The sequence below is a fragment of the Toxorhynchites rutilus genome, chromosome 1, assembly GCF_029784135.1.
Source record: "Toxorhynchites rutilus septentrionalis strain SRP chromosome 1, ASM2978413v1, whole genome shotgun sequence".
Classification (NCBI taxonomy): domain Eukaryota; kingdom Metazoa; phylum Arthropoda; class Insecta; order Diptera; family Culicidae; genus Toxorhynchites; species Toxorhynchites rutilus.
The window spans coordinates 55,319,911-55,335,283 of NC_073744.1; the positions used below are offsets into that span (position 1 = coordinate 55,319,911).

General features: G+C 40.1%; 3 protein-coding genes across 3 annotated transcripts in view; 1 reads left to right on the forward strand and 2 right to left on the reverse strand.

Moving 5' to 3' along the window:
- LOC129766616 (5-hydroxytryptamine receptor 7-like) overlaps window positions 1-15,373 on the forward strand; it is a 133,173-nt gene that overhangs the window by 56,118 nt on the left and 61,682 nt on the right. The gene's annotated exons all lie outside the window — the stretch shown is intronic.
- Window positions 4,140-8,489, reverse strand: LOC129781059 (uncharacterized). Its single transcript, XM_055789152.1, has one exon. It carries the CDS (start codon window positions 8,487-8,489, stop codon window positions 4,140-4,142), a length of 4,350 nt encoding a protein of 1,449 aa, XP_055645127.1.
- LOC129781075 (uncharacterized) lies at window positions 8,764-9,507 on the reverse strand. The gene has a single exon (XM_055789153.1). The coding sequence runs from the start codon at window positions 9,505-9,507 to the stop codon at window positions 8,764-8,766; it is 744 nt and encodes a 247-aa protein (XP_055645128.1).

Consider the following 15,373-nt stretch of genomic DNA (forward strand, 5'->3'; position numbering starts at 1 on the left):
AGATTTTCATGAAAATTGGTAGTTTTGTTCTTTATCGCAAATTATCAGATCCGTATTTATTTTATTTTTTTGTTAGGGTGACCATTTTCATTCTAGGTAGGTCTGAAAATGACTTTTTTTTCAAAAATTTATAACTTTCGAACCACTGGACCAATTCAGATGTTCGACATATTAAATTAAAGTCATCTAACTGGTCTTTTTTTTTGGAAAAATACTACAGTTGCAGAAAATATGAATCATGTTTTCGTTATTATTGATTGTATTTGTTTTTTATAGTTTCCATGGTCTCGGGAACATAGGCACTATATTTCTTTATATTTTTTCTGAAAAGCTCAGGATTTTTCACATGACATATCTCGAAACCAGGGAGGCGTTGTTTTTTGTTTTTGAGTTATGATTTTTCAAAGTTAACCGATGGTCCAAAACTCATTTTTCCCATTTTTCCACTACAAAAAAATCATAACTTTTGATCTACTGGACCGATTCAGATGATCGATATATGAAATTAAAGCCAATGAGCTAGCCTTGTTTGAAAAAATATTACAATCTGAATAAAAATGGATTTTGTTTTCGTAATTATTGATTATATTTCTTTTTTATAGCTTACATCGTTTCAAGACCAAGGGCACCATATTTTTTTAATATTTTTTTCTGAAAGCTGAGGTTATTTTCACATAATACATCCGAATACCAGAGAGGTATTATTTTTCGTTTTTTTGTTATGATTTTTCAAAGTTAACATTTTTTTCAGTTTTCGTTCAATATTTCTCTGCCACTAGACTGTATGTGTGTGACTATAATCCAATTAATTGGCAAGTGTGTTATTTTTTCAAAAAAGGCTTTAATTTGATATGTCGGTCATCTGAATCGGTTCAGTAGTTCAAAAGAAATAAATTTTTGAAAAAAGTCATTTTTGGGAAAAAAAAGGGAAAAATGATTTTTTAAAAACAAAAAAAAGTCTCTCTGGTTTTGAGATATATTATGTGAAAAATTCTCAGCTTTCAAAAAAAAAAAATATAAAAAATATAGCGCATTTGGTCCCGAGACCATGAAAACGATATAAAACCAATATAATCAATAATAACGAAACCAAAATTAAAATTTTGTGCAACTTCGGTATTTTCTCAAAAAAGATCTTCCAATCGGCTTTAATTTGATATGTCGATCATCTAAATCGGCTCAGTAGTTTAAAAGTTGCGAAAAAAAGTGGAAAAAATTGATTTTTCGGACCACCCCAAAATGGAAATGGTCACCCTAACAAAAAAAAAAACGGGTCTAATGATTTGCGACAAAGAACAAAATTTCCACTTTCCACGAAAATCTAAGAACCACTATATCGGTTTGGCATGGAATGACTGAATACAGATAATGTACTCAAAGTTAAAAAAAAATAGTGAGCAAGTAACTGTTTACAGTTATCATACCCCTTCCCTCATTAAACTAGGACATTGATGACACTAAAATACAACCGTTTTGGATCATTTTGGTGATTGATTAATGTATATTTAAAGATGTATTTTTTATTTTTTGGATGCCAATACTGGTCGGACTCGATTATATACAGATTGACTTTTTTTTCATATTTCAAATATGGCTTACTTCGAGAAAAAAATAATAATATTTCAACGTTAAAGTGAAAATTAATTGGCGCTTATAAGTACAGTGAAGTAAAAATCATGGTTTCAGAACATTTTGATTTAAAACTCAACATGAATTGTTTGTTGTTCTTGCTTCGAAATTAGGAAAATAGTTGGGTGTCAACTAAATCCTGTTCTAAGTTTTCTCATCTTTCAAATGGAAGCAAGCCAGTTTAAGGTGAACAGAGGTAAACTTTTTTTTATTCGACTATATATCAGGGTTGCCATATCTACAGAATAATCTGTATTTATACAGATTTTTCAGACTATTTGAAACCAAGAATCTGTAGATACAGATTACAGATTTTTTTGGTTTCCATACAGATTTACAGATTTTTCAAAATAACTATCCAATATTAGTTTTGATGTGTTCTCAATAATATTTTTCCCAACTCACCAATTTGAATCATATAGCATTGGAATCAGTCTGAATGACAGTCATTTTGGCATTCATATGCAGCATGTAGTACTGCTTTCTCGTGTACAATCTGAGGCGAAAAGATGCAAAAGTCTGCGTCATCGGCAATGAATAAATAACACTGTTTATCTTTTTCCTACTAAAGCACCGTGAATATGAATTTTTACGTGGATACCCATCAACATCGTCAAATTCGTAATAACTATGCCAATCAACGATATTAAAGCCAAGATTATGCTCAAGATTTAATTTATAAATTTAACCCATTGCGGCCGTATTAAATTTCAACATGTGTGTCACACTGGCCGCATTTTTTTTTACATGATAAAGCAGTCATGTATAACTTTGTGACAGGTCGGATTAGGAATACACAGGATTATATATGATTTGATTGTATACAATTTTGGACTCGATTATATACAGTTTAAAAAAATACATTTCAAATATTACTTACTTCAAGAAAACGTTAAGGTGAAATTTAAGTGGCTATTTTAAGTACAGTCGGGTAAAAATTTATTTTTATGTATAAATTAATTTATTTTCAAATTAATTTTTTAAATTTTTAAATTTATTTTTTTTCATGTGAGAAAGTTGTTTCCTGGCTTTAAAGGGATGAATTAAAATTAAATTCTTCCTTTATATATATAAAAAAAACGACAAATATATGCATCAAAAACGAATAAAAAACTTTTTTTGACTCATTATATACATGATTCGATTATATACAGTGAAATGAAATCCGAGACTGTATATAATCTAGTCTGCCATGTATTATTATACTTCTTTACTGTGGTGGCTGAAAGCAGACAAAAGACCGCAAAGGGTTGATACAGATATCGATACAGATTTTCTGAGAAAAAACACAGATAAAAAGATTTTTTGAGACCAAAAACACAGATTTTATTATGGCAACCCTGCTATATACATGTACAGTGAAAATAAATTGGAGTTTGTATACTACATAGACTGAAAAGTCCCGGGATTTTTCAACGGATGGCGCCACTAAAAATGAACAAGATTCATCTCGAGAGGTTCATCTGTCACTAGCTTATGTGTGAAGTTTCATAACATTTCGTTTATTTGTTCACAAAGTACGCAAGTTAGCTGAGGCCGTAGGCATTTCAAAAGAACGAGTGAGATACATTTTGCACGACATTTTGGACATGAAAAAGCTCTCCGCGCGATGGGTACCGCCAACACATCTCTCACCGGCACATTGGGCTGTCTTCCTCGGGCCCGAAGGGAGTTTTCTAAATTCGATCTGGCGACCAGATACACCTCGCACGACCAAACAACGTGACGAAGGAAACTATGTTGAGGAATAAATACAGCTTTGCCCAAAAACCGATTGTTTTCATTAAAAATCCTGGGATTTTTTAGCCCATTTAGTATATAATATGTTATTCATTAGAACCTCCATCGAAGAGATTGCAGATGCTGAAATAGTTGAAATTGATTTTTACAATGCAAGTGGAAGTATTATAAACTGTTTACAATCAAAACCCAGAAGATAAAAAGTGATTTCAATAAATTAACTCACCTGTTATACTTCTATTCATTTGTAATATATGCATAGGACAAAAAGGAATAATGTAACACGAAACAAAAATTAAAGTTCAATTTTCAATCAATCAACTTCTTAAATATAAAAAAGTGGGGATGAATCGATAACAAACAGATTTTATCATTAATATCATACATGTCCGATTGATGATAGCATGTTGTCCGCGCCGGGACTCCTCCTCGAAAAGCTCCCACGTCTGAACAGGCGGAGCGGACTGATCGGAAAACTCTGTTAACTCTTTTTGAGTCTTAAAAAAGACTATTGGTTTCGGTGGATAGAAAACTCGCTGCTTCCTTTCGATTGTTTATTGGTGACGGTTTACAAAGAATTGAGATGTTTCGTGTGTGATGTATATTGTGCACAAGAACAGCTTTTCTGTTATCTCGTCTGTTGAGTGTTATCTCGGGCTACTCTAACTTCATTCGCGTTGTACGCGACATACCGGCCACCAATGAAATATCTGTTTCATTCAAATTCAATTTTACAATAATATTTTAATTCAATTCACTATTCACAATGCTTATTTTGGGTTAGCAGCGGGTGCTGCGTCTTCATCAGGAGGTCCAGTCACTTCACCAGAAGTGGGAGTAGACTTCATCTCGTCATCTATTGGTAGAAGGCAGATCTTCACGATCGGCCGATCGAAGACTGCGCCGGATGCTAGTTTGATGGTAACCACACGGACGAGGCCATCCGCGCCGGGATGGACTGCTGTGATTCGGCCCACACTCCATCTGAGTGGGGGTAAGTTGTCGTCCTTCAGGAGTACCAGTTTGCCGACCAGAACATTCGGCTGTCGATAGTAGTGCTTCGTCCGTTGCTGTAGCTGGGTAATGTAGTCCGTTGACCACAATTTCCAGAAGGATTGAGTTCGTCGTTGCATCTCCTGCCACAGCGAAAGCTGGTTCTCGGGAATTTGGGCTAGGTCGGGCTCCGGGATTGATTGGAGGGCTGATCCGACCAGAAAATGTCCCGGTGTGAGGATTTCCATGTCGCTTGGGTCCTCAGAAAGCGCAGTCAGTGGGCGTGAGTTAAGACAGCTCTCAATCTGACACAGAATGGTTTGCATAACTTTTGCTGATAACGAATCAAGGCCAATAACTCTCCGGAAATGGTGTTTGAATGCCTTGACAGCGGCCTCCCATAGGCCGCCAAACGTGGGTGCTCTAGCGGGAATGAAGCTGAATTGTATCGATGAGTCAGCACAGAAGGACGCTACTTTCATTTGCAGTTGCTGATCGTTAAGTTGTTTGCAGAGATTCCGTAGCTCCTTGCCTGCGCCCTTAAAGTTGGTTGCGTTGTCACAAAACAGGGCGATTGGTTTACCCCTGCGGGAAACGAAGCGTTTCAATGCTGCAATAAACGTTTCGGCGCTAAGATCGCCTACTAATTCAAGGTGTGCGGCCTTCGTGGCCATGCAGACAAATACTGCAACGTACGCTCGGATTGGTGGAGCAGACTTCATTCGACGTAACGGGATCTTCAGCCAGACGGGTCCACAAAAGTCAATTCCCGTATTGAGAAACGCACGAGCAGGAGTGATGCGCACCTTCGGTAGCTGACCCATCAGCTGGTGTTCTGCTCGAGGACGAGTGCGATAGCAGCGTACACAGGATCTTACGTGCCTCCGTGCCAGGTTACGGAGGTTCAATGGCCAAAATCTTTCACGGATGTGTGCAATCATTGCACGAGGGTCAGCGTGGAGGAGTTGCACGTGCACTGAATCGATGAGTAGAGAGGTGAATGGGTGGCCTGCAGGTAGGATCATCGGATGTTTGCGGGTGAATGCATAGGAAGAATGATTGAGCCGGCCACCGACCAGGAGTAGACCATCGTGGATGAACGGATTCAATGTACGTAATGGTGACTTGCTGAGTTGTGCATCATCTTTGGCTTGGAGAATGGTGATTTCGTTGCTGAAGTGTTCTTCTTGTACCACTTTGACGAGGCTTATTAACGCTTGGCGGAGTTCATCTGATGTTAAATGCGGAAGGAGTTGCAAATCGGATCCAGCAGACTTGATCCGACAGTGATGCACGAACCGGCGACAGTATGCGACGATGCGGGTGAGTCTCGACAGTGACGAACAGCGGGTGAACAGCGTGCAATCAGTGACGCCTGATGATCTGGTAACCGCTGCAAGCGAACAGGGCTTCGCTTCGACGACTTCTGGAGGAAATTCCTTTACATCAGGAACAGGAAACATGCTTGGCCATTCTGAACGGTCAGACGATAGCCATGGTGGACCCTTCCACCACAGGGTATTGTTGATAAGTTCGCAGGGATCGCAGCCCCTGGAGATGAGATCAGCCGGATTCTCCAACCCGGCGACGTGGTTCCAAATACCTCCTTCTATTAGTCGCTGTACCTCCGCGACACGGTTTGCCACGAAGGTGTTGTAGTTCGATGGTGGATTGTGCAGCCAATGCAGGGTGATCGACGAGTCAGACCAGAAGAAGGAATTAATATTCATATTGAGATTTAGCATAACGTTTTCGTGTAAATGACTAAGGAGAACAGCAGAGCAGAGCTCTAACCTAGGGATTGATAGGGTCTGGATGGGAGCTACTCTTGACTTCGCTGTTAATAGACGAGTTGTGGTGATACCATTCGTGCCCACACTTCTGACATAAATGCATGCACCATATGCATTTTTGGATGCATCGCAGAACCCATGAAGCTGAATAGTTTTTCCAGAACCTGGAGCTTTCACTAAGCGTGGAATAGAGAATGATTCGAGCGTATTCAAACCTCGTCTATAATTTTCCCACACGTTGCAAAGCGAGCTGGGGAGCACTTCATCCCAGCCCAGTTTCGATTTCCAAAGTAACTGGACAAATACTTTGGCTGTGATGACAATTGGTCCCAGGATTCCCAGAGGATCAAAAAGTTTGGACATCTCGGAGACCACGATTCGTTTCGTGATTGGAGCATTAATGAAGCATTCTGGAACTTTGAATCTGAACGTATCTGATTCCGGATGCCAAAGCAGACCTAGCGTGCTAACGGATCCTTGTACATCGTCAACTGTTACAATCGATCTATCATCTTTCAAATTTGCTGGGATGTTTGACAATACTTCTGATGAATTCGAATTCCACTTTCTGAGCTCGAATTCTGCCGACGCGAGGATGCTTTTAACATCAGAGTACAATTGTACTGCTTCGTCTTCATTGTCAGCACCGCTGAGAAAATCGTCCACGTAGAAGTCTTTTCCAATTCTTTCAGCAGCATCATCTTCGTTCCTCCGATGATCGTGAGAAAGTTGCTGGAGACATCGGATAGCTAAATACGGAGCACATGCAGTGCCGTATGTCACCGTAGTCAACTCATATGTACGGACGTCTGGATCAGTTTTGCTTTGCCAATAAACACGCTGAAGACTTCTGTCATTGGGATGTACCCATATTTGGCGATACATTTTTGTTATATCTGCAACGAGTGCAATCTCGTACATACGAAACCGTATGACGATGGCATATAATGAATCCTGAACGGTCGGCCCCACCATGAGACACTCGTTGAGCGAAATTCCCGTTGAGGATTTGCTAGATCCATCGAAAACTTCTCTACATTTTGTGGTGGTGCTGCTTGGCTTGAGCACGGCGTGATGAGGGAGATAATACGTGTTGGAATTTTTGGTATCTTCGGATGGAATCACTGGAGCCATATGGCCGAGAGCAATGTATTCTGTCATAAAATCAGAATATTGCTCCTTTAATTCTCGGTTCTTGATGAATCGACGTTGCATCCACTGAAATCGACGAAAAACACTGATCTGGGAATCGCCAAGTTGACTCAACATGTTTTCCTTCTTGAGGAGGCGCACAACAAATCTGCCTGATTCATCTCTGGTGATTGTTTTAGAAAAATGATCTTCACAACATAATTCTTCTTTAGAAAGCCCACGGCTCCGCGGACAACTCTCGACTTCCCAAAATCGAGTCAGTTGTTGATCTAAATCATCGGTAGTACAAAGCATAGCGACTCTTCCAGAGTCTCGAAAGGCTGTACCGGTGGACACAGGACCACTAACTATCCATCCAAGTAAGGTACGTTGGAGAACAGGCTGGCTTTCAGGAGACATGGGGTCCACTTGAATTTGACCTTCCACCAGAAGGCTGAAGAAAAGTTGAGCACCATTTACCATGTCTATCTTCTGCGGTTTTGCAAAATCAGGATCAGCTAAGGTCACCTCGGAAGGAAGTTTCCAGTGTAAAACGGCAATCGGTTGTGCTGGTAAATCGTTAGTGATCCTTGGGAGGATACTGAAAGTCAGTGTGTGTGAATACGTGGTGTCGATGGAACTGAAAGTGGCGACGGTGCAATGTGTGCTGTTGACTGTAGCGCCACCCATGCCTGCGATGACCGTTGCTTGCTTTTGACGGTTCAAGCTCAAAAGTTGAACGATTCTTTCGGTGATAAAATTTGACTCGGAGCATGAGTCCAGTAAAGTTCGGACGAAGGTGGATTTCCCAGATGGACCGTGGACCCTCACCACGGCGGTGGATAACAAAACAGTTGAGTAGGTGGTATTCGATGACTGCGCTGCAGCTAAAGCATTGGTGAGTGGCTGTCGGGTGGCGGACGTGGTGGTAGATGTGGATGGTGTGGGAGTGGATAACTGTGCCGAAGTAACAGGTTCATTACCAGCGGTGGCATTGGTGGTTCGTATGTTCACAGGTGATGAATTAATATTGGTGTAGGTGGATCGATCGTTGGGGGAGAGTGGATGTAATAGGGAATGATGTTTTTCGTTGCATTTTCTACAGGATTGAGATGAGCAATCACGACTAAGGTGTTTCATAGATAAACAATTCCAACAAAGCTTTTTCTTGCGGACGACATCTTGCTTCTGCTCAAGTGGCATTCGTTTAAAGACTTCGCAATCATAAATGCGATGTGATTGGTTGCATACAATACAAGACTTAGGTGAAAACGATTTGGACACAGCTGCAGCATGGGCGACAGACAAACGAGATTTTTCTTTTGGTGATAATATTGCTGGACTACCACTATTCAAGGATATTAAGATCCGAGCTTGATCTTTCAAAAATGTAATCAATTCATTGTAGGTAGGAATCTTCTCCTTATCGCAGGCTGTTGACCGCTCCCATTCCCTCAAAGTGCTATGATTCAATCGACTACACACCATGTGTACCAGCAGAGATCCATCGTTCAGTTTGCTCCTCCAACGTCGATAGAATTCTTACGTGACGTTCAAATTGGTCAACCAGGGCTAATATCGCATTTGAAGATTCCTTCCTCACAGGATCAATGGCGAACAATGACGCAATGTTATTTTTAATAAGCAAACGTTTATTATCATACCGACTTACAAGCAGATCCCAAGCGATTTTATAATTATCGCCCGTTATGTTAGTTGTATCGAGTAGTTTTTTAACAGGATATTTGAGTGCGGCCATCAGGTAATGGAACTTATCCACAGCAGCTAAATTTTTGTTGTTGTGAATTAAACTACGATATGCGTCATAAAAAAGAATCCAATTGTCAATCTCACCATCAAAACTCGGCAAATCAATTTTCGGTAAACGTACAACAGATGTGGAAATCTGAGGGGAATTAGCCGAAACATGATGATTCGGTTTGTGTGTTGTTAGGAAATCATGTAATGTATAATATCGTTCTTCCATTTCGTTACGATCTTTCACTAGAATAGTTTTAGTTTCGGATTTATCCTCCATTAACAATTCCACTGCGATGGATGTATCAACAAAGCGATCATATAGTATATCCAGTCTCTTTAATCTAGATTCGATTTTGTCTTGATCAATCTCGGCATCGTAGTCCTCCACAAAGCTCTCGATGGTTCTAATTGCCTCCACCGTCACACTCAACATCTTAGATCGCTCCCGCAGCGAAGTCATTGTATCAGCTGGGAACGTCACGTAAATTAAAACCACCGAAAACCACCACAGTCCACAGAAAATTCTCAAAATACGATGCCGGCTCACTCCACCACACAAAATTCCAAAAACTTCGACTACTCTAGTTGTGTACTCACCAGTCGAATGCCAACCCAATGCAACCAAACTCACTCTCGATGATAGGTTCCGAAACTCGAATCTGGAACCGACAGGATCTTCCACAGGTTTTCACGCGAAACCTGGGAAACGGCGGAAGTAAAGATGCGGGTTTATCGTTCACCCCGAGAACCGTCGTCACACACTAGCGCTATACAATTAATAGTGTCCACTGCGCTCAGGTGGAATCCAATTTCACTTTCTTTTTGAGATCAGTTAACACTTATAATATTTCGATTTAAAAATCGCGATAGTTTCACTCGTTACTCGCGAATCATTTACACAACCGAACAATAGAAGGAAGCTGTGATCTCCTCTAAACCAAATCACAAGATGGTGCGTTGATCCTATAAGAGATCTGATGAAGTCTATTGTCCCACAATGGACAATAACGTTGATACTACAATACAAGTAGCGGCGATGTCGCGGAAAAGCGACCACACTGGCGGTGATTCAGCGACGATGCAGCAGGTTCTATTCGCGTTGACCCCACAATGGATCTGAGGAAACCTAATGTCCCACAGTGGACGATAGCGTTGATGCCACAACAAAAGTGGCGGTGATATCGCGACAAAGCGATGTCAATGGCGGTGATTCGGCGGCAATGCAGAAGATTAAACTTCACGTTGATCCCACAATGGATCTGAGGAAACCTCTTGTCCCACAATGGACAATCGCGTTGATGCTACTACAACAGTAGCGGTGAAGTCGCGACAAAGCGACGGCAATGGCGGTGATTCTGCGACAATGCAGTACGGAGTACGTATTTAAAATCCGGTTCGAAGGACCACAAAGATGTCCGCGCCGGGACTCCTCCTCGAAAAGCTCCCACTCCTGAACAGGCGGAGCGGACTGATCGGAAAACTCTGTTAACTCTTTTTGAGTCTTAAAAAAGACTATTGGTTTCGGTGGATAGAAAACTCGCTGCTTCCTTTCGATTGTTTATTGGTGACGGTTTACAAAGAATTGAGATGTTTCGTGTGTGATGTATATTGTGCACAAGAACAGCGTTTGTGTTATCTCGTCTGTTGAGTGTTATCCCGGGCTACTCTAACTTCATTCGCGTTGGTACGCGACACATGTCAAGTCAATTAATTGCAATAATTTGCCCCATTTCCCTCTTATATGGAATAAATGGCACAAGCGGAACAAAGTATTTCAGCTTACTTTGTATGGAAATGTGTATTTATAAACACTTAAGAATTGCTCAGTTCCTTCTACATCAGCTGCAATGGCTGAACTCGTTGGTGGATAAAGCAAAAAAAACGCTTTCTAGAAGATGAAGCTGCGCAAATGTTTGTGTTCCATTCATGTGGTAAATCTAAAAAAACCATCCTTGTTTTCTGCGTTGGAATTGCGTTCAAATGAGGGTAGAAATCAACTCGAGATGATTGGTTCTACATTTATTATATGCAAGCATGTGGGAGTGCTACCGTAAATTGAATTATTCTTGATTACCATTCCTCTCTTCTGACATTCAATGTAAAAACTACGTGCGCAACCTGTGAATACTAACATTTCTATCAGCATACACTCACGCCATGATACTGTTCTGCCCCCAGCAATGATTGAGGGTCAATTGACTGAGTGGCCAGAAATGTCACCAACAGAGGATGGTTGGAATTATGAGGAAAAAAAATCCAATTTTCAATGAAAACAACATTTACACCGCTTCGAGAGATAATTCGAGGGTGCTTGAAGCGAATCGCTTCTTTTTTGTGGTATAAAGTTATTAAGAAAATCAGTTTCCGCAAAAACAAAAATAATAACAGAACCGATATAAAAAAGTTCATAAATTCCCTCAATTACCCATTACTGTGCAGCGTAATGGGACAGAAGGTTATTAGTGCGCCAGATCATGGGATGCTATCACACATTCTTAACAACCTAATAAAGTGGTTGAAATCGCATCTAATGGGAGTTCGCAATGATAACGGCCAAATGGCGGCGAGGATATGACAAAAAACTATCCTGTGACTATTGTGTCTCACTAGTCAAGGAGAAAACGGCAGTTCGTTTGATTTTTGTGTCCCTCAGCTTCACTGCCTTCAACTTCACAACAAGGAACATTGTGTATGATATGCGTTGAAGTTGTGATGCAGAAAATCCAAACTAGGAATTGACAATCATAGCCCACGTGAGTGAATCTTAGCCAATCTCTTTTGTGATGCTAGTGAAACGAATTTTTACGACCGAGCGATCTGTCCGAAATTTCATGCACGATATTTATTCCAATCCGTGCCGTCGGCAGGATTTGAATGAATTTGGATTCGGTTTCGATTCACTGGAACCAGATTTCGCTTTGATTTTCTGGGGCGGTAGTCTGCTTTTTACGTCCTGCGCTTAGGACAGATGTTACTGTTTGGTACATGTGAACCGTGGGCTGTTTCTTATGAATTTCAATTTCGTCCATGCGTGAAAATGTGCGTTGCATCCATTGCTTGGAGTACTGATGCACGCATATTAACTTTTTTTTATGCTACTGTTTGATAGGAGCCATAATTTTATGTAGAGGAGATGCGTCTAAAACGCGCCTGCCGAGCAATTTGATCCGCCTGATTTTCCCGTAAACCAGCAAGAATAGAAATACAATGGTTATAGGAAATCGTGCTGACCAATGATAGAATCTTACCATGCAAGTTTTACATTTTAAACATGCTTTAAAAAAAGGAAAATAATTTTCTTCGAAAGCGATTTTCGTTGTAATTTTCTACATCATTTCTATAAGGTTTTTGTTGCCGGATAACATTCTCACGAGAGAAATAGCTTGTATGTGAGGGATGCCAGAGGATTTTTTCAAATATCTCTGGATGACACCAATAAATGTCTTCAAATGTAATCATAATGAACAAAAATGAGCAAACCATCACGATATTTCTAAATTATTTTCGATACATCACACAAACAATTGTTTTCACGTACTTTGGATTGACCTCAGTATGTTTTCACAAAATTGAATGTCTTCAAGACGAATACATGTCTTTAGTATAATATACATGGTACAGCAATATAAGATTAATACGAGCGAGCGAAACAAAAGACAAACAAGCTCTCCGCATACTTTGCCACATACACGGCCCAGATGTTCTCCTTCATGCGCTCCTTTTTTGCTCTCAGAAAACACTTCCCAACTTCATTTTATAATCAGGTGTAATATTATCACGTATTTCCAGAACAACTGCTGAAGCATCATTAGTCATGTGGATAGCGTGGTCATGTAAATTAGCTTTGCATTCCAGCTGGTCTTGGTTCTGCCATTGACGCCGTGCGGACTTTTTTTTTGCACAATCCCAAATGAAATGGGAAAAGAAAACAGAAAGAGACGTCTGCTCGCATACATACAAACCATTTTTAAGCTTTTAAAATAGCTCATTATTTGCGCATTTGACCCTCCAGCACATGAAATGGCATCATTTCTGCCAAAGATGAAATGATTTCTGCCAACGCTAGTTGGGATGTATTAGCATATTATACTTCTGCTGGGCCAGTTAACACCGTATGATTGGAAAACATAGAATTTAGGCGCCTTACAAAATAAAATTCGTAGCACTTTTGTTATTCAGTATCTAAAATACAGAGCGATTACAGATGACTGAGGGTTAACTAATCTACGTATTGACGTAGTTGTTACCTTATTTTTTTAGAAGCACGGTCAAGATAAATTCATTTTCGCTTAGGGGGTGTGTTAAGTTGACAATGGATGTATGGGAAAAAATTCGTCATCGAATTTCAAAAACCGACAATTTGTTTATTGGCCCAAAAAAATTACCTGTGCAAAGTTTCAGTTCAATCGGACATGATTTAAGGGGTGCCTCAAAGCGCTCAACGTTTTGATTTTTTTTTCCTCAAAAATCTTCCAAGGAAATTTGAAAAATCTATTTTTTTTTCGATGCCAAATGACTTAAAAATGCATAAAACGTCGAGCTCTCGTATCATCTTGAAAAAAAATTTTGGCCCAAAATCGACCTCATGAAATCGAAATTTTGGGACATAAGGTGGGACCAGAATGTCGCGTTGTGCGTCGCTTCTCGTCAACTGTCATTGCCTGCGTTTTGTACTAAAAAGTTCGCTTGACGCTATCGGTTGATTTGTGATCACAAGCTAACGTTCGCGTCGCCGCTTTACATGTAAACAAAAACAAAGCGAAACGCTCAAAAGATTCATTCAACGAGTGTATCTGTAATTTCTTATAATTATTCTATGTTTGCAGACTACGTATAGTCAAAAAAATTAGATCCGAAAAAAAAACATGAGCCGACATCGGAGAGCAGCTGGCGCCGTAGCTGCTATTTATGTCACGTGGAATAATATTCGAGGCACCGGCTATCGTAGGTGGTGAGTCCAACCTACGGGCCAAAACCGCGAGCAGGAGAGATTTTCGATATGCTGATGCGACAAAGAGATCTCGATAATTTTCTGAACTCGACTTATGTCTCTTTAAGGTTGTGTAGCCATTAACACAACATTAAAGTGACGAAGGCAATTATAATTTACGCTTCATTGATGTTGGTGCATGAAGTGGAGATAGCGATGGAGGAGATTTTACCAGCTCTGAGTTTCAAAGACTATTTTAGAAACGATATCAGTTAGCCTGGTCCTCATATCGTGTTTGACTCCTACAAAATATTTCCATATCACATTGTAGATAACAAAGCGTTTCCTCTAAAGCCCAACCTCATGCTGTCGGCTGTTTATGGAAACTAGCATTGCTTCATTGTGATCAAGATTAGCGCAATTGAAATCTCCCCTATCTCCCTTCCTTGTTTATATTCATCATCACGGTTGCATAATTTGCACCACCAAGCAATGTTGTGCTCTTTTCAACAGAAGCCCTTCCTGTTAATATTGCCGGTCTAGATTAGCTTACCTCTCATCCTTTGTGGAGAGAGTTTTGCTACTGTCATGCGAAACCGACAAAATTCCAGAACATTTATTTTCTTGGTGAGCTGACAGTAGCCTAGCTTGATGATTCCCCACACAATTGCACAGCTCAAAACCTTAATGCAATGGCGTCAGTATGATGAACTGATTACAATGCCAGAGACATCAGCGAGTGAGTGATTTGGTCTCATCCACAGTTTAATCCGAAACGAAGACATTTGATGACGCAAAACAAGGAAGAACAAGCGATGTTCATTGCTTTGAAAACAGAACGAGACTGAAAGTTTGCCTCAGCGAGATCCACTGTTTATACTCTAGGCAAATACTCAACGTTGTTATTCTTCTTTCCCTTTGATCGCGGAGACTTTTAATCGCAAGATTTCCCCTTCTTCTTCTTCTTCTTTTTGGCTTTAAGAGGGTTTAAACTTTTCAGTTCATTCGCCTCTAAACATTTCCCCTTCGTTACTCGTCGATAAATTGCTCGTTATTGACAGCTCTGTTCGGGAAAGCACACAAATGGACAGAACAAAGGTATGGGGAAATGGAAACGCTTATAGTTTTCATGAATTTTAACCACTTACACACCAGGGGATTGTAATGTATAGCATATCAAACAAATCATAGGAAATATCCGATTCGTTTGGTATGTAAATCGCCTAAATCCGTTTGCGTCCCACCGAAATGTGTTCCCTAACAGAGACATCAAAACCAAACTGCCTGATGGAAATCGGCATTTCAAAAACATGAAAGTCGGGGGCATTTTCATATTGCAAGTAAGGAGAGTGATACGATTAATTCTAGCAAATAAAATTTAAATTTGGAACTATAA